Source organism: Parasteatoda tepidariorum, chromosome 6 (assembly GCF_982258835.1).
Source record: "Parasteatoda tepidariorum strain Cologne lab strain chromosome 6, Ptep-v5.0, whole genome shotgun sequence".
Classification (NCBI taxonomy): domain Eukaryota; kingdom Metazoa; phylum Arthropoda; class Arachnida; order Araneae; family Theridiidae; genus Parasteatoda; species Parasteatoda tepidariorum.
The window spans coordinates 33,059,325-33,079,568 of NC_141760.1; the positions used below are offsets into that span (position 1 = coordinate 33,059,325).

At 29.3% G+C, this 20,244-nt stretch overlaps 2 protein-coding genes across 5 annotated transcripts in view; one reads left to right on the plus strand and one right to left on the minus strand.

Annotated features, from left to right (window-relative positions):
• Nucleotides 1–428: 428 nt before the first annotated feature.
• Nucleotides 429–7,879, plus strand: LOC139425164 (uncharacterized). Its single transcript, XM_071178845.2, has 2 exons — nt 429–1,758; nt 4,582–7,879. The coding sequence occupies exons 1-2, from the start codon at nt 487–489 to the stop codon at nt 7,825–7,827; spliced, it is 4,518 nt and encodes a 1,505-aa protein (XP_071034946.2). The 5' UTR covers nt 429–486; the 3' UTR covers nt 7,828–7,879.
• An 8,748-nt stretch (nt 7,880–16,627) lies between these two features.
• LOC107445927 (rab GTPase-binding effector protein 1) overlaps nt 16,628–20,244 on the minus strand; it is a 48,717-nt gene continuing 45,100 nt past the window's right edge. For 3 of the 4 annotated variants that reach the window (XM_043042065.3, XM_043042064.3, XM_043042066.3), the window contains 2 exons: nt 18,399–18,509; nt 16,628–17,559 (listed from right to left, as the gene is read on the minus strand). In XM_043042065.3, coding sequence (XP_042897999.1) covers nt 17,392–17,559; nt 18,399–18,509 — 279 coding nt within the window. In that variant the 3' untranslated portion in view covers nt 16,628–17,391. The remainder of the gene's footprint in view (nt 17,560–18,398; nt 18,510–20,244) is intronic. The other variant, XM_043042067.3, reaches the window with a different exon arrangement.

Consider the following 20,244-nt stretch of genomic DNA (forward strand, 5'->3'; position numbering starts at 1 on the left):
ATACCTGGACACAGAATGAATTTCAATCATCAGTTTCACAGTCGCGGAGACAATTTGGACCCTGAACTACCAGAAGCTTCGAAAACTATTTTAAACTATAGCTTCTTCCCCGAAGAAGACTACCGATGGCCAACATTTGAACATTTTCCTGAACAGCAACCAGTAGTTTTCCGAACAAAACGTTCCAATGGGGAGAAAGAAAATCAATTTTTTAAGTACCACTACCAAATGGGAGGAGGCAATAATAATATAAATACAAACTTCAGAGATCATTCCGTATTACCAAGTAAAGGAATTTTAAATGGAAGAACAAACTATTTTCCAAACGCAAGAAATACAGCAGCCCTAAGCCGAACTCCATCTTCTCAGTCAAGAAATTCAAGAACTTCACCCAATCACGAAATTCGAACATATTATAGAAAACCTGTTGAATCAAACGATAGGCAAAAACTAATTAATGAATTTCACAATAATAATAATTATCGAATGAAATCACCCTTTGAAAATTATGATAAACCTGCTAGAGAAACTCAACGTTTTCCAACCGTTCATTCTTACAGAACACCACAAAGAAATTATATTCATCAGCAGGAAAGCTCTTTTCCTCATATGAGATTAAATACTGGTGGAAGACAAAATAATTTGCACCGCAATTCCTATAATTACAATAAAAACAACAATGCTCCTTCACAAACGACATTTTTTAATCATCGAACACCCTCTGAAACAAAAACTGTTGGATCAGTTGTTCAGCCTGCCAGTGCGTTTCATCACCCAAAATTAGAATCTAAACACAACGAACCCTCACAGAAGCCTTATACAATACGGATGCCGCATCGTCACTATCCTTCTCAAAAAAATCATTTCAATCACAAGACAGCATCGGAATCAAAAGTTCTGGTAGATTCCATTCAGCCTTCACAATTGTATGACAATACAACAAAAGAGACAATAGCCAGAAGTACTCATTTTTACAACAGGCCTCCAGTTCAAACTAAAAATTATAATTTTCCTTACCCTGAAATTAATATTACACAACCAAAACCAAAATCTCTTACCATCACACACATTAAACCAAATACTTTTTTTAACAATACAAGAGATTTGTCGGAAGATACGAAACATGCTGATGAGTTGCTCACACTCAACAAGTTCATCAACAATCCTCCTTCACAAAATCAGAATCAAAATCAAAAAACCGAAACTGAAATAGAGATTTCTGCATTGCCTGTTCAAGCATCGAATAATTCATCTATTCTTTCAAAGGATTTACCCATTAAAGACAGCAAGCCTTTCAAAATAAATTCTAATTTAAACAAACTGTCCGAGAACTCATTAAGACTCAAAGAACATGGTACAAAGACAAAAAAGACCCTTTCGCCTAAAACCGAGGATATTCAGTACTCACCCACTGAAACTGACTTTCGCCGTTCACCACAGACGCACGGCTTGCAGAAATCTGCAAGAAACACGGCTACTCATCAAGTTCAACCCAAGGGAACATTTAGCAAGAGAAACCAGTTCTCAAATTTAGATGAAATATTTTTGAATTATCCAACAATAGAAGCTAGACGCTACCGAGATGAACCTCTTCATTCAGCTGATGCGTATCACTTTGAAGATAACTGGCAACAGCATGAAAACTCATATATAACTGAAGGAGATTTTCCGAAGTACAACACCATTCCAAGAACTCATTTCTCGTGCAGGGAAAAGGGCAATCCTGGTTATTACGCTGATCCAGAAACAGGATGTCAAGTAAGCTTCCTTATTTGAGTAACTATATTAAGTTGTTCTCTAACTAAGTCATCACCCTTAATTTTCTCGGTCGTTAAGAATTGCTTTCATGGAAATAAGTTCTATTGAACTCAGACACCGAATTTTAAATGTTAAGATTGTAAAACTTTTTTATCTTAATTGTCTTTTCTGTCTACAACTTCGGCATCGGATTTATGCAAACACAGTAAGTATCACTGTTCTATAGTACTCAGAAAAATTTATGAATGGCAACGTAAATAAAACAAACTTGAATCATTTAATGTAATTGTGACAACCACTATACGTTATTTTCTAAAACAAAATATACATGTATGAGAATTGTGCCCTACCAGACCTCTAAACTCTAAAATGGTATTAAAAAATGAAATTCCTGCTAGCTAAAATGTAAATTTATAACGTCTATAAAACTCATTAAAAACCATGTTAACATTGACATATCCACAGTAGCCATGCAACTTGTGTCTACACTAGCCTCGTGAAGTCATAAGCTCATTATTGGTTAATCAAAAAAAGGCAAATGAAAAGTAACTGTTAAATTAGATAATAAGTATATTCACCTATTACTAAAAACGATGAATAAAAGGTAAATTATGCATAAATATCGGGTGATCAAAAAATATCGGGTGAATATGACAATTCTATATTGAACCGATATTGGTTGTAAAGTGGCTGTAAAATATCGGGGGAATCAGGAAATTCTATATAGGGCCGATATCGGCAAAATAACGGCCCTTTAAACAATTATTGAGCACTGATTCAAGAATATAGGCCGAATGAAGGCCCAAGTTATTTATTGAGGTTACATAAAAATAAAGACCGATTTATTCTGGTAAAGATACAAAAACAGATCAATGAATGATGCAAACAAAAATACATGGTGTAATTAAAGCTAATTAGTCTGTTTAAGTCAATATAGAGTGTGCTCTTGATGATGAATGTCTATGAAGTTCGACTGTATAGACTATGAAAAAAAAATATACAACAAAAAATTAATTCAAAATTTTGGACACAAAACGAGAGGCGCACAAAGGACGTAAATCACCATTAGATAGCAGAGACAAAAAAATTTTTTAACATAGCATACGTTTAATATTCATTCCCTTTTCGTCAGACAAATTTTCAAAATAAATCCTAGCAAGTGTAACCATAGCACAATTTGGAAACCGCATTCGCCCCCTTCTATTCAGCAAACTCCCCAGTCTTTTGGAATTCAGTAATCATCCTTTAACTAATTAATTAGGAAAATTATTTTGTAACTGTTTAATGATTGCATTCATTAATACGCCATCTTCTTCTTCGTTGTCAGCGTAACAGCCCCTTGCAGGCCTTGGCTGCCTCAACAGCTGACAAATGCTAGCGCCTCCTATCCACGGTAACTTCTAATCTTTAGGGTTTTCAGGTCATTTTCAATGTCGTTGAGCCATCTAGTAGGGGGTCTGCTACTGGGACGTGACCCCCCGGAGTTCTTAAAGGTGATAATTTTCATGGCGGTATTTTCAGGGCTTCTCCCTAGATGGCCCTGCCATCTCAATCTATACTGTATTAATACTTCATACCGATGGCAAAAATGAATTCTATTTTAATTATCTAATAAATATGTAGATAGTTAATATTATTACGTGATACATTTATTGTATATTATTTATTAAAGGTAGTTCAAAATATATTTATTATTTGAAAGAAATTATTTTATTTTTTACAAACTTAAAAAAGACAGAAGGAATTAAATAATACATGAATTGATTTTGATAAAAATCAATAGGAAAGAAAAAGGAACATCAAAAAGCTATGCTTGATATAATTAACTCAGAGAAGATTTTATTGTGCCCGCAAATAGGTTAATCTACTCGAGAGCTCGTCAACTTTCACTTAGCACTTTGCCGCAGGATGGAGAAAGCAAAAGTTATGCTTTACGCTCTGTTGGTTCCTTTTTAAGTAGAAATTAAGATGCTATTGACACTGTAATCTTGGAAAATGAAGAACAATCCACGTTTGAAACGCCTTATTATAGGATTAGATAGGCATTAACGGTACGTAAATCTGAGAAGCAAACCTGACGAGATATTAATTCGATTTGTCTGTCACGTTGATTTAACACATTGTTGCTCGATTTTATACATTGCAGTAATGAGAAAAGTGCATGCCAGTAAGAAATTGTAATATGCATCAAATAACCACAAACCCATTTCCTTGCACAGAAAACACAAATGCACATTTTTCTATAGTACAGTAAAAAGTGTTTTGTACCTACTTTCCGCTGGCGTACACTTTGTAATATAAAGTACCTTTTTGAAAAGAGTTGTAGGAAATAAGCTCTTAAGCTCAATTGATAACTTATGTTCTATCGTTTTAGTTTAGAAAAATATTGTAAATGTACAGTTTCAGATCAAAATATAACAACAGATTAATATATTTTACTGGACACGAATATCTTTGTTTCACGGATGTATTTTTTTTAAAAAAAAGAGGGAAACAATTGGATTACTATAATAATAATATTTGACAATAATAATACCCGATAATAATATTTGCGGCTTTCAAATATTTAAATCAAGACTATGTATAGAAATTATTGCATTACGCGACCTGATACATAAGATAAAACAGTTAAATCATAACAAACATTTCCTCGATAGTATACTATAATATATCCAAATCCAAAAAGTTATTGGAAAAAAAAATTCACTTTTACCATTAGGTGCAATATCACAGCCAATTATAAAAATGATATATATTAGGCTTTAGAGAATATAAGTAATGATCTTGAATACATAAGTATAAATATTATTTGTTTTATTTTAGGTGTTTCACATGTGTCATGGCTCAGGATCAAAGCACTCGTTCCTTTGTCCAAATGGTACACTTTTTAGCCAGTATCTTATGGTATGTGACTGGCATAGCAGAGTTCAATGCGAAAACGGTCGCTCAAACTTTGGAGTGAATGACCAACTCTTCAATCAACACTCTATCCCTAATCAGAGTCCAACATATCATAATCAATATCTTTCAAACTATGGATGGGAAAGTAAGGCTTTACCAACTAGATCAGATCCTCAGAACCATTACTTCCATAGAAAAGGAATTTCAGAGCATACTCAACCAAGAAAGAATTTCCGAACAAGAGACAGCGATCATATACACTTACAATCACAACCGCAACAAACACACTCTATACAGCAACATACACTGTCTGTACCACAACAAACAATGCCTTTGCAGCAACAATCACTAACAGAGAATCAATTTAAAAATATTGATTATAACATACAATATTTTAATTTGCCCGAAACTCTTTCTGATGATGCTCCATTGGACTCAAACCATCAAAGCTATGTTGGAGACATAAACACACAGCACAAAAATACGGAATTATTAGAGGATAACAGAAATCGGCCGAAAGGATTTAATTATTTTACGGAAAATGAGTATTTGGTCATACATAGTGAAGATCCGTCGAAGCAAAATAAATTAAAATCATTTTCTCCTTCTCCAGACAAGATAAAATCATTAGATAGTCGAAGACCTAAAACTGCTGATCCAAATTTAGCGAATCACAGGTTACATGATTCGACTCCTAAAATGAATATTGATCCATATGTTGAACAATATAAGCCAACAATTATACCCTCTTCAAAACCAAACACACGTAATAAATTTTTCAGAAATTCATACTCCACAAATGACAAAAGATTTGGAGTAAAACAACAGCAACAACGTAATGCTCCAGAAACCATTGAAACACCTGACTTACCAAAAGCTTCTAGACTACACCAACATCAAGGAATAAAATCGTTGAAAAATTCCAATCATCCAGTGATTTCTCAGCGTAACGAAAGGAAACAATTGTGGCCAAAGAGGGATATAAGCATAAAAGAAAATCCTTTATTGAGACACATAAATTCAGACATAATTCAAAAATATGCTGAACATGGAGTTCTCTTCCCTAAAAAGTCATCTAAAAAGGGCAAACCAAATCACAACCAACCTGAGGTTTCGAAAAAAATGAGTAGCTCTGAGAGTCCAATTTATGTGTATCCATTAGCGGGCATGGATCATCCAAATAATCAAACGGAATTGTTTTCAACAAATGCTTCACCGATTGATAATAAGAATCCAGATAAACTTAAATTAGAACCTCGAACAAATTCTTTCAAACCAGTTGATAAAACAGTTGAAAATAAAGAAAATGCACCAACCATCAATATAACATCTCGAATAAGAGACATTATGTCTGGCTTACACACTATCGGAGTTGATGCACGCAAGATTTTGGATGGTAAGGATAGTATATACAAAAATGTGCAGGTACACAAACTGTTACCTCCTAAAGAGCTGGATGCCAAAATTTTGCAAAGTCAACTTTTAAATTCAACTAAAACCCTTCGGGGCGATATTGCTTCACCTAAGACCAAAGTGGCTCAAGATTCCCAACTAGGTGACGAAACGGATCACAAAACGTTCTACAACGATAAAGATTCAAGCAAACAACTGTCGAATTCAGCACCAGATATTTTGTCAAACATTCAAGCAGCAAAACATAGTACCCATAACCCACCGAGAGATTTCATGCAGAAAAGTATTAAAAACAAACATAAAATTAAAATTACCTCTACAACAATGCCCTTTCAGGAAAGGCCTCAAAGTTTTATTACCTATGTAGATAGTCCTCCGAAAATTATTTATAAACCTAATCAAAGCGAAGAATACTTGCAGAAAGCAAAACACGTTGACATTCTTACGGAAACATCCAAAAGACGAGAAAAGCCAAATAAAGTTCTAATTCGCAAAATCAACTACCGTGCAACAAAGCCATCACATATTTCAGTTAACAATGAAAAGCAGGAGATTGATCTTAATAATAGAGTGTCACCAAATCGTGTGTTTTACACAAATTCGAAAAGGATGCTTAATCGAAACCCATTACCTAAAGCAAGAACTTCTCCTTCCTCAATTGTAAATGAACATCCGGATAAATTGCGTCCCTTACAAAGCCTTTCTCATACAAATGATTTTCATAGCCAAACTGAAAATTTGCAAGGTCAATCCTTGCCCCAATCAAACCCCAAATCCACCAATGTCGAAAATAATCCTTCACATTTACCAATTGTAACGAAGAATCTTCCGGCATTTATATTTACAGCCAATCACAACCCCTTCCCATTTAAGAAGGATCCACCCGTGGAAAATCACAATCCGTTTCCATTGAAAAAAGATCTAGTTGTGCATAAGGAAAACCACGTAAAACATGACAAATTACCAGAAACCAGGACAACTCCAATAGAATACCACTCGGCGTCACCAACACCAAAGACAATTGCTACAACCATACCACTTCCATCACATTTGGGAAATGATAAAACTTTAATGATTAATACAAATGAAAAACTATTAGATAGTCCGAAAACTGTTGGAGAACCTTTTAGGCTACAAGCTTTGCCAAAAGATGCATTATCAACTTTAAGCGATAAGCAGGAAAGTGAAGAGTGTGACGACAATTCCCAAGAAAACAAAGACCAAATTCAAATTATAAATAAATCTCATCCTAAAATCGAAACAGTTTCTGAACAGGGTCCTTTGCCAAAATTAGCTCATATTTTTGTAACTACAAAGCCAGGAGTAAGACCGCCTAATGAGATTGAACAAACCAAATCCAATTTGCGATCAAATTTTGGTCAGCGATCTAAACCATCTTCCGATCTTGCTCAAAGAAAACCCTATTACGTTCACGAACCACCACGAAGCATTCAACCAAAAGAAATGCACCACCATTACCATTACAATGACGACGGTAAAACACCTGAAATAAGACCAATAAATAAGCCGATCGTGAAGAATAACTTTTCATATCCATCGAAGTTCAGAAACCAAGCTCAACATATGGTTACAGAATCCAGTGAAGAACATTCATCAGAACAACCGCCTGATTTTTACACAAAAACTTCCGGAAATGACGATAAGCATTCTAAATATGCGGAGTTAGAAAAAGCTGCTGAATTGGCGGCCATGCAAAACTTTAAGAGTAATAAAAAAACTTCTGAGGAAAGGTGAAACTTAGATAAGGACTATGGTGTAAAATGTTCCAAACAATTAAAGCATTGAAGGTAGTTATGTTAAACTATTCATGCTTCCTGTAAATAATTAATGTGTAAATAAAATTATTTTTTATTGATATGCTTTTCCTAAATAACAAAATCTTTTCATATAAAGACGATGATAAAGACCCTGATAGTGCCGAAATTAGTTCTGTTTTCCAGCGAACGAACTGTGACTAACATTTTACTAGTCAAGAAGGACCTACCATGTTTGCGTGTTGTTGATCCTTAATTTACGGAGTCTGTGCAGATAAGCTTGTTTTGCCTATATGTTTTTGTTGCTATGTCAACTCTATAATGTTCGTTCTTAAGTTTTTAAACTAGTCTTATTTAGTTGTGAGCCGCAATGGTTCAGGGAATAGAGCGTTCGCCTTTCAATGCGGCGAACCGGGTTCGAATCCCAGTCGAGACGAATTGCTGACGTGACGAATATCCCAGTCGAGACGAATATCCTCAGTGGTAGACGGATCATGGGTTAGAGTCCCCTTGCCGTCAGGCTAACTGTGGGAGGTTCTCGTGGTCTTCCTCTCCATGTAACGCAAATGCGGGTTAGCTCCATCAAAAAGTCATCCACGAAGGCAAATTTCTCCCAATACTCGATCCAGGAGTTCCCTTGTCTTCTGGATGGGGTTCAAAATTAAAAGGCTACGGAGTTGAACATTAGTAGTCGTAAACGCATAAAATTGGGTCGGCTGTTCAATGACTGTTTAAAAAAAGAGAAAATAACCTTATTTATTAGTCATTACAATTATAAAAATTATTTTTTGTCCAGCTTAATATAAGTTTAATACAGATTCATACCATAACAATAAGGATTTAGTCCTAAGTAACACTGTTCTGTTTTGATTCGAAAACGACTGCTGAAGTTTGAACAATACCAGGTCATGCCCCCCCCCCCTAATGTGGGCCTATGCTAAGCTAAGGAAAGCACCATGAAACCAAAAATCTCTAAAAACTATAGTAGGTCCGGGAGGACATAGTCTTTGGTAAAATCCAAACAAACTAAAAGTTAATATTTATCCAATCTTAGCCCTGTGGCAGAATTTTTTCCAGCTATGTGTGATAAAACTCTCTAGCACTAATATCATTCTGCAAGATACTTTTAATAACATATACGTAACTAATTTAAAATAACAAAAGCACTGTGTTTACAGAAAAAATATATATATAAAATATTTTTTTTTAATTGTACACATAATAATTTCTTATTCTAATATTATGGGTGATATCCTTGCATTTTGTTTGGGGGGAAAGCACAAATTATTTCCTTCTTCGCATTTCGTAAATAATCATCACAATAAAAAAAATAATAATAAATCTTGAAATCCGTAGTAGTAATTGCCGAAAAAAAGATCGTAGACGAAATCACGGGAATCAGATTCTTCAAGTGCGTGTTTCGTTGCGAGATTAGGTTGTTGTAATAAATAATATCGTATAAAAATATTGGATCTAAAAACTCTGGAGAAATCAATAGCAAGAACAGCTAAAAATTCGATAGTATTATTGCTTTAAAAAGTAAATACTAAAATGCACGATTAGAATTTTCCATATTGTTTGAAATATATCAGGATATTTTTTAAAAAAACACGTGAAAATCAATATCTGCCGAAAATACAGAGTTAAATATTACCTGTAAATTTCTGTAGAAAAGGAAAGTAAAACTTTTTCCTTTCTAATAAAAAATCTTTCTGCAGCGTTCTGCGACAATGTCACCGTCATTCTGCCACGGGGCTCATTAATAGGAATAAGTTCGGGTGATTTGACTTTATCTAGAAAAAAAGGCCATAAATAAAAAAAAGTAGTACATCTATGACTTTTCAGGAATAATATTATTATACACTACTAAACAATGAATATCTTGAATAAAATATGAGTTTCCAGGTTAAAGAGTTTAGCTCATATTAATATATTGAATCCTTCAAAAAACTATACTATTTTTAAAAAAAATTATGAGAATTTTTCAAAAAAATCTTCAAAAACATTTAGAAGAAAAGTAACAATTTCTTTGACTCATTCAAAGTAACATTTCTTTGACTCAGTCATTATTTTTATTGAAAACTACAGAAATATTATCAAGATTTAAAGAAATAAAATGACTAACAATAGGAAAAGTTTTTATTTTACATATGATACATACAATTCATACAGGAAAATGATACAGAAAATATAAGACATCAAATTCCCCCCCCCCTTCCTAACAGCTTCATAATCAAATTTACATTTGTTCAAAAAGCTCAATTTCAATATAAACATGACAATAAATATTTTGATAAATGCAAACAAAAAGCATGAAACATAATTAAGTTTCAATTTAGTTAATAATATAGTTTCAATTCAGTCAATAATATAGCTTCAATTTTATTAATAATATAGTTTCAATTTAGGTAGTAATAAACATGAATATAGACACAACAATATATTTAATTTGAACTTTTAAACTTAGTTATGAAAAATTTATTTTTAAGTTGTTATTACTGACAACTCTGGAATGTTGGACATTTTCATCAGATTATTAAGCTTCAGCTAAATAAGTTACTAACCCAAAAAATAACTCAGATTAATAACAATTTTTAAAAGAAAGGATATACAAACGCCAATTACAATGCTCAATGCTTAAATAACGCTTAAATACTTGTCTATGTGATGATACATTCACACCTAAAAATTTTGAAACTGCAAAGTTTACAAAGTATTTGCCGTGCCTAGCTGCAACATTCAACAGCAAAGCACACACATAATTTAGATTTCTGAGCACTTGAAAAGAAATAATACCTATAACTTAAAATTAGAAACGGATTCCTTTACTGGCTTAAAATTAAAAAGGAAATAACATTAACAAAAAAAAAATAATCTAGCTAAAGGATAAAGGATAATTGCTAATAAATTTAGTTGTCCATGATAATTAAAAGGAAGGAAAACTTATGAGCAAAATTAGGTAAATTTTTAAAAAAAATTTACATATATTCAATACATTAAGTAAATATAATTAAAGTTTTCAGTACGTATTGAATTTCTAAAATTATACAGATTTTAAACATTTAAAATAATTTTTTAAAAATAATTAATGTAAATTTTGAATTCGAACTATTTATACATTTCACTGGGACTTCCCATTAAAAAAAGTCACCAGAAATAATAAAATAACTTTTTTTAACAATATGATTCCTATATAAATTACTGCATTTAATTCATAGCCTTGTCTGGAATAGTAAAAAAAAAATTATAGGAAACTATATTTTTTTTTAAAAAAGAAATAAAAAATTCATCATCGGATTTCAGTTTATTAATTATTCTATCAAGCAGATGAATATGCAAGTAATTTTATGATTTAATACTACTATTTAAAATGAAAAGGAATAAATAACTTTTATTATCTTAACATTAAAACCAAATTATTAATTACACTTATTACAAGAACTTGAGAAAAATGGATTAAAGTTTGTAAAAATATTGAATTATGCATTTTAATTCAAACATAATTTGTTCCACGTCTTATTTATAAGGAAACTAAATTTATTTTAATCTGACAACTAATACTACAACTAATTTCAAGAAATTCCTGTGTTAAAGTATGTAAAATTGCAGAAAGAAAAAAAAATCTGATTTCATTAAATGGTTTCTGAAATATTTATATCAATGAATCAGTATGTTAAATTCCCCAATTACAAGATACCGAAGTTTGAACACCTTAATTGTTATTAATTAGAAAGTCTAATATTAATAACTAAGCAGGGGGAAAAAGATTTAACGAATTTCTAAAGTGTAACCTTTTAAGCCAAATTATTAAAATTAATTTCTCAGCAGCATATAGACATAGCAATTGTTACAAAAAAGGCTTATTTTTCAAATATCATTTATTATACATTAATTGATAAAAATTATTAAATAACTACTTCAATCATAATGAAAATTTTACCAACTAGAGCAAAATGCGATAAACACATTTCATAATTTTTTTTCTTCTCTAGAATGTCAAATTGGTATTTATTTTTTATTTTTTTAATTTTGGAAAAAAAAATAAGAAAGTTTTTAAAAATTTGTTTATTACAATGCAAAGGCTTCCTTTGTTATATGCACAAAAGTAAAGTTTGGTATAGAACTACTCACTGTTTAATATTAGCAAAACAATCTACAATACACTCTTAATTCTGAAAAGTCTTCTGCCGAAACGTTCAGGAAAATCAAATCACATTGATAATTGTGTTCATGCAAGCAAACAACAATATTGATAAATTTTACGGAACAAATAATATTTTTTATCAATACTTGTTTGAAACACAGCTAATTAAATTTCCACAAATATTCATAAATAATAATGAACAGTTTTCCATTAAAGATTTTTAAAAAAATAAAAGTAAAAGTTGAGATGATACTATAATACAATTAAAGTCTGAAAATATCAACTAATATTTGACAAAAAAAAAAACTTTCTTATAAAGTAATTCTACAAGTGAACACAGAAACTTGAGCATATATTAAACAAAATCTTTCTGGAATAATTCATCACAAAACAACACAAATTAAATTAACATTCATTTACATTAATACATAACTCTAAATACATTTCAAACTATATCAAATGCATTTTTATTAGACTAAACAAGAAAAAAAAATGCCAAAAATTAAAAACCAGATGCTACCAGAAAAGTTGGCATTACTACAATTCTTTTTAATGTTGTATTGTTTTGATTTTACATTTTTTTATTATTTATATTGTTTTCACACATAAAAGATTAATATATAAATTTTTTTTTTTTTTTTTTTTTTTTGCAGTATAAAACAAAATTTAATAGCAATAAATTAGAGATATTATTTTTTAAATATCCAAAATTGAATGTCAGGAGACTCTTTTCATTTTAAATGTCGAAAATTTTAAATATAGAATTACTAAATTCACTTTAAGAATTCAAATGACAGGATTCTAATAAAAGAAATACACAAATCATACAGATCATAATATTAAGATTGATACATTCATTGTAACGCACCAAATGGCAGCCATTAATTAATTAAAATTAAATTAATTATTGTCATCAATTATTTAGAGGACAGTTCTAAAAAGATGGAATCATAACACAGATATAAACTTTAAGCTCTGACCACAACTAAGTTTAAAATTTATTGCAAGGTAATATTTTGAGAAAAAATTTATAATCCTGTTAAGTGACAAGAATTAACAAAAACTATTTGCCAAAGTTTTCCACAAAAGTATCAAGAATTTTATTTCAAATAAAACGGGTCAATTTTGAACATCCATGTAGTTAACTGAGCAAATGTAACACCAATAAACTTTTCAGATTTCCAAATGCTTAAAAAGAAAAGCAAGAGGTAAATTTTCAATTTGATGATTAGTTGACAATATCCTAAACAAATAACAGCACTCAATACTTATATTTACTTGGTGAAAAAATTTTAGAAAAAGTGTTCTAGGGATTTGATGAATTTCTCAATTAGTGTTGTAAATTTTAACAGAAAATAGATGGATTGAAAAAAATACTTTTGAACTTATTTATCCATACTTAACATGATTTTTCAGGCATTCTTTCTTTTGTAAGGAGATATTTTTGCAACCATTTTCTTACAAAATGAAATAGTCTAAATCGTAATGCTGATAATTTTTCCCATAAGTTTGTTATTTAATGTAATCCATTATTCCAATATTCAATGAGAAAGTCATTAAAGTGTTAGTAATCTTGAATTGAAAGGTTTTATGCATAAGTATTGAGTATTTAGTATCAGTCAAATTAAAATTAGAAATAGTTAATATAATATAATAGTAAGTATAATATAATAATAATATCGTTTCTTGAGAAGTACTCTTGAATGTCCTGTAAAAGGATGATAAAAGTACCTTCTTGGCGTGTGTGTTAACTCTCATCATTACTTATTTGAATCATTGCCTTGGTCTTAAAGTTCTAAACAATATAACTGAAGAACATCTAAACACCTTCTTAATTGAAATTTTGAAGAATTTTTAACACATAACCAAAAACCTATATCTTATCAAAACAATTGAAACATTAATTTTTTTTAAATAAAATATTACAAATTTTAAACAAATATTTAGTTATTTTCCTATAAATAAAATACATAAATACATAACTTAATACATAATACATGTACTTAAATACATAAATTAATTATGTGCTAATAATATATAAAAAAATTTACCGAAATTTGTAAATAAGTAAGCTTTGCTTTAAAGGAAAAATAGTTTAAAAATTATAAGAGTAAATAATAACTTGGATAAATAGCAATAATTTATAAAATTACTAGAGAATCAAATGATTATTTTCTGTAATAACAGAGTAAAAATATAATAATTAAATCCCCAGAAAATTATTATGTTCATCAAAATATAAAAAATTATTTTACAAACTTTTAAAAATAATCCTTTTTACTACAATTATTTGTGCAACAAAATCAATCATAAAGGTACAAATAAATCCTGTACATCTCTTTTTTTTGTTGTCATAATTGATGAAGAAATAAAAAATTTTTAAAAAATAGATATTAAAAAGTTGAAAATACGATATACCCTTATTGATATTACTTTTTAAAATAATAATTATAAAAAATACAGTAGATTCCAAACATTTGTGCTTGACTTCTTTATGTTTCTGTTAGTATCCAAAAATATTTGAAAAGTTTTAAAAAAGATAAATTAACTAATTCATAAGGACAATAATTGACATAATTCATTAGTACAATAATTGACCATATAAGTTACTGACAATTAAAAAGAGTTAATTATATTTACAAAGCATAATAAAATGCACAAAATTTCATTTCAATATTTTAACTTCCTCGTTCATTCTAATTTATTGAAATGATTAGTACAAATTTTGTTAAAAATTGCCAAACGTTCCGCAGAACCTTTTATTTCTAATTCCATTAGCAGAATTAATGTGGCACCACAGTGAGTCCTGTTGATTGATTTTTGCTTTGTAGACAAAAATTTGTGAATACAAATTTCTAATCACAGGCTCTTCAGATTAATCTTATAATATTTCCATGGAGTCGCAGATAAATACCGAAGTTTCTGGTACTGAGTTTTTAAAAGATAAAAACATTAAGAATCTTATATAATTATGTAATAAGTATGTGATTTAAAAAATAAAATAAATAAATAACTGCTTTCATTAAAAAGTGATTACAGTTTTAAGTTATTTGCATTTCTGGAATGAATTTAAAATAGCACCAATATGTTAGCGTTCAGAAACTCACTAGTGCTATTTTAAAATTATTTCAGTAATACACATATTTCAGGACTGGATATGCTTTTTTTAATATTTTAAAAGTTTGCTTTACTTTTAATGATGTTTCAAAGCCATATAAGATTTTAAAATATTTCAGAATTTTGCTATTTTTTTGACATCATTTTAAGTCTTTTTGTAATGAGTGTAATCTCTCCAAAGACAAAAGTTAAGTTTTAAAACTTAAATATATTCATAAATCCCTATCATATGTGTTCATGACCTTCGTGACCTGATATAAAACACTTGAAAATTTTACTAAAAATAGTTTCACTACTTTATGGCTTTTACTTTTAACCTATGTATATCATGCTAAACAAATCTAAAATTTAAAGTAGAAAAATTAGAGCTCAATTGTTTTAGAGATAGCTTAATTTTTAAGAAGAAAAAAACTATCTTAATTATAATTTTGACTCATTTATGCAATTCAAATTTTAATATTAGATAACCTTAACACAAATATTTAGGTGCAAATTTAGATATTAAAAGTTTTTAACATTAATTCTCTCAGCTTATTTGCAATTTGTTTTAATTAAATGTTTAGAAAGTTTACTCCAGCAATAAAAGCAGGCTTTATACTTCATAGTAAAGCCTGTTTTGTATGAAGTATTGCTTTTATATAAAGAAAATAGTGTGCAACAGAGAAATTAGAACCCAATTTTGCTCAGAGACATAACTGTATCAAATAAACTTTTAACTTAAAGCTTACATTAAGCACGATAATATGAAATTATACATAATAGGAGTATCCTGTAAAGATTTAAGTATTCAATAAAAAAAAATACTATATGAATTTAGTTATTTCCAAACTCCATATCTACCTAATATTTATTTTAATGTAATATTTCAATTAATATATATCAGATATCTAAAATTAAACAATATATAAATTCTTGTTTTGATTTGAATACCTACACACAACTTATATAAGAAACATTAAAAAAAATTTATATTGGTACATTCAAGTTTCAGCTATCAATTTTACTTTTAATTTAATAAAAACTTTCTCAGAGTAATAATTATATTCCACAACTGAAGTAACTTGCAACTCTTTCAATTTAATAAGTTCTAAGATTAGATCACCAAATGTCAAGATTCTACTGTAATTTTGAAATTTTCCAAATTAATAGTCAGAACAGCATCATGTTTGTTCATCCAGTAAGGAAGAATACTTTCACAAGATTTACTTAATTATTCAGAGTGATATAAAATGAAATGTTAGATTCAAATTCAAATAAGCAATCTTATAATTTTTTTATTTATAAAGAAAATACCAGAGAGATAGAGAGAGAAATCTAAATAATTTAAATAGCAATTTTAAAAGATATTCTATCAAAACTAAATAACTATCAGTAGCAATTTTCAGAACAAAGCAATTATATATACAGTGTTCTTTCTTTTGGACTAGTAAGACATTTCAACAACATTCACAGACAAGGAAGAAGATAAATACTTTTATCATCACAGTCAGAATTCGTGATATTATACAGCAGGCTTTACTTTATTTTTTTCAACTAAAGCTCTAGTCCAGGCTAGTGCTCAGAATAGGTTATAATCAAATCATAACATAGCACTTTTCTTTCACGTGTATTAAGGGATGCCAACTAGTTGCAATGATATTTCAGCGAAATGATGTTACTTTTCATAACAATAGACTTACTTTTCCAAAGTAATAGAGTTATTTTTTAATAGTAATGAAGTTACTTTTCTGTTGTATAGGAGCCATACTTTCCAATAATGCAGTTAGTTTTCTGAAGACATGGCATAAATTTATAGCATAACTTAACATACTCAAATGAAATGTTTTAATTGATATTCAGTAAATTGCTTTTTTTTCATTTAAATATTAAAATAATCCTTACTACATTTAATTATATCCTTACTTAGGAAAATATTGGAAAAGATTATTTTGCATTTAAAACAGAGCAAATAAATGTTTCTTCAAAACTGAAAAAAGAAGGGGTATTTTAAAAATAAAAAATACGTAAATAAAAATATCAAGAAATTAAGATGCTTTCCTAAAAAATACTGGGATTTTGCGATCTTTGGTAATTTTTAGAAGCTCCCTGTATTCAGAACTAAAATTTGCGAAAAATAAAGAATACATGTGGTAGTTGGCATTCCTATGCAACGAAGGTACTTGTACTTGCAGTGCGAATATACAAATGCATAGCATTTGCAGATCTGTTATTTCCTTCAAATTTCACACAAAATTGGAAAAAAAGCAATCCATATTGGTCTAAAAAATGAAAATTTCATAGCACTTAACTTGGAGTCAGTGGGAGTTCACTACTAAAATAAGGAGCAGTCTGGTGATCTAATAAAGTATGGCACACATTACACACTTTAAACTGCCGTCCTTTAGGTCCACTATTCACAGTTTTGCTTAGACATTCAACACAGAATATTTTACCACAATGGTTGCAATGAATCTAGAGAAAAAGAATTCTTATATCATTAAATGTTAAAATGTTTTCTAAATAAGCACCAAATAAATAGACAATGAAAAATACATTAAAAATAATCAGACAATTATCTAAGCTCAAATCTTAATTAAAATCAAGACATGCAAATAAAATTAAAAAAAAAAGAGTTCAAAAATATTAAATTTTGTTTTTTGTGATGGTTTTCAAAAGAAGCAAAAATTGAAAATGCTATTTTAATACTATTAAAGCACCCAACAAGAAGAACAAAATTCCTAAAATTTAACCTTAATTCTATGCTCAAAATTAAAACAATTTATGTTAATCTTGATAGTTAATTTTAGAAGTTATAACCACGAGTCAACCAACAATGTATTGTTTGCTTCCAAAAAATTTTTTAAAAAAACTATATCCATAAATAAATTAAATTTGCCACCTAGCAATTAACAGAAATTTTATTATCATTGGAGTAAGCTTTGTAAGCAAGATTTTAGTAAGTTAAATAAAGAAATTAATAAATTAAGTATCTTGATTAATGTTTAATTCTCTTAGTAATGTTAATTAATTTATAAAATGGATAACTCAATATGTGAACAGATACAATGATTAAACAAATAATATTACAATGTAAACAAAAACTTCTGTATATCAAACTTATAATATACATTTATGATTTTGTAAAAAATAATGTTAGATTACCCCTTAAGAAGTTATACTGTATGAGAAGTTTTCACTTTCTTCCTCATGAAAAACTTCTTAAATGAGTTTTGTAGTATTTACATTTTGGAGAGAGAAAAAGAAATTTACAAATTATAAAAAGTACTAACTCCGAAACTGACTTAACTTACTTTTTCTTTGCGACCTTGAAAAATTTTCTTGCAAGTATTACACTCGGATACATCTTCATCATGTTGCCACCTAACTTCACTATCAGACTGTCTTATTTTTTCTAACTCCATCTGTAGAAGTTAAAAAAGAATGAGAAACAAATATTACAAAAATTTCATTTCAATAATTTTTTTTAAACAATAGTAACATTTGTTGAAAAAGAAAAATATTTTTTCCAGTCCGATATTATGTTGTAGTACAAGAAACAAAAGAAAAATATATTTGTGTAAATAAATAAAAGCATTTAAATTTTTTATGTTTTTACTAATTTATACAGCCATCTAATTGGTGTGGTGGGTTTAGCCTACATGTACCGTGGCTCAATCAAGGTTTCATTCCCCATACTAAAGATTGAATGTCTTATCCAACTGCACTTTCTCTGATTGTGTCACAAGCAAATCTAATGTAACATGACCAGCAGTTTCAAATATCAGAAAGTTTATACATGGTTGGGTGGTTGGGGAGTGTGATCTGGAGAAAGGGAGACTAAAAACACCACCTGCATTTTAATAAAGGCAGTGTAGTGTCTTTTAATCATCAAGAATAAATAGAAGTTCATTGCCAATAGTCATTAGTGAAGAACTAGTAAGAAGTGGGGTGGACTAAAGTTATAAATAGAAATATTAATTAGATTAAATTCAATGTAAAATTTAATTGCAGAGAAACTAACTAAGCAATAATGTCCACCCCTGGTGAGCGATCTGGAGTGATCTACACGTACTCAAAGTAAAGAAAAAATTATTTTGTAAACTAATTTTAACAAAAAAGAAGAAATCAGGAAAAGGTGGAACAATATTGGGATTAAATTATCCATATTTAACCAGAATATGTAAATAAATATATAATGTTTGAAAGATTTTCTTTTATAAAAGTATGAATAAAAAAAAATAGAATGGTAAAATATCTTACTAGTACTAAGAAAGCTTGGGAGGAGGAATACAATCATAATTTTATAAATAACCATCTAAAATGTTAGCCCTCTTAAAAGAGTTAAACTTTTTCACAAAAACAATTTGAAACATATTAAATGTAATTAGTAAACATTAGAAGAGAAAAACCTCTGCATGATCTACAACATAAAAAAATACATAACTTTCCAAATTTATAGATAAAAATTATTATAGCAAATAAAATCCACAAGCAAAAAATAATAAATTAAATTTTTATTAAATAAAAAATAATTTGGTCAGGCAATCTACTAACTTTGAAACTACCAAGCTAAAAAAACCTTAAATGACTAACTTCTAAAATATATTAATGAAAAATTATTCCTGTACTATTTCTTCCAACATATTAGAGACAAAATATGTAGGCAAAAACTTCTTCTTCTTCCCTATCCCCAAAATTAGCAGGGCTAAGCAATGTCCATGAAATTCATGACCCGGAGGAAGTCGGCCACCAAAAGTGGGTTATTTAGAATGTCCCTTTTGTCCAGACCAAGACAGTCCAGGATATGTTGGGGAGAAACCTGCATGTTATGGCACCTGGGGCAGTTTGGGAAGATTTTAACACTACCCTCGAAAGAAAGGGACTTAAGGTGGCCGCTGATAAGCCTGGTAAGTGCCGAGGCAAAAACTTAACTATAGGTAATAAAAATTTCCCCTGAGAATTAGCCATACCTAGATTAGCAATATTAAAAGTAAAATAATAATAAAATCTAATGAAGAAAGAAAAGCAAAAACTATTCCTTTACGTATTTACACAAATTACAAACATGCCTTATAAAATAAAAATTAGCATTACTAAAAAGTTGGAATTTTTTTTTTTTCAAAAATAATACAAAATAGTCACAGTACACAATTTTAA

Coding starts and splice junctions, on each gene's coding strand:
- LOC139425164 (XM_071178845.2), top strand. CDS start 487: ATGAAATCACCCTTTGAAAATTATGATAAACCTGCTAGAGAAACTCAA. Junction 1,759..4,581: donor ATCCAGAAACAGGATGTCAA/GTAAGCTTCCTT, acceptor GTTTTATTTTAG/GTGTTTCACATGTGTCATGG.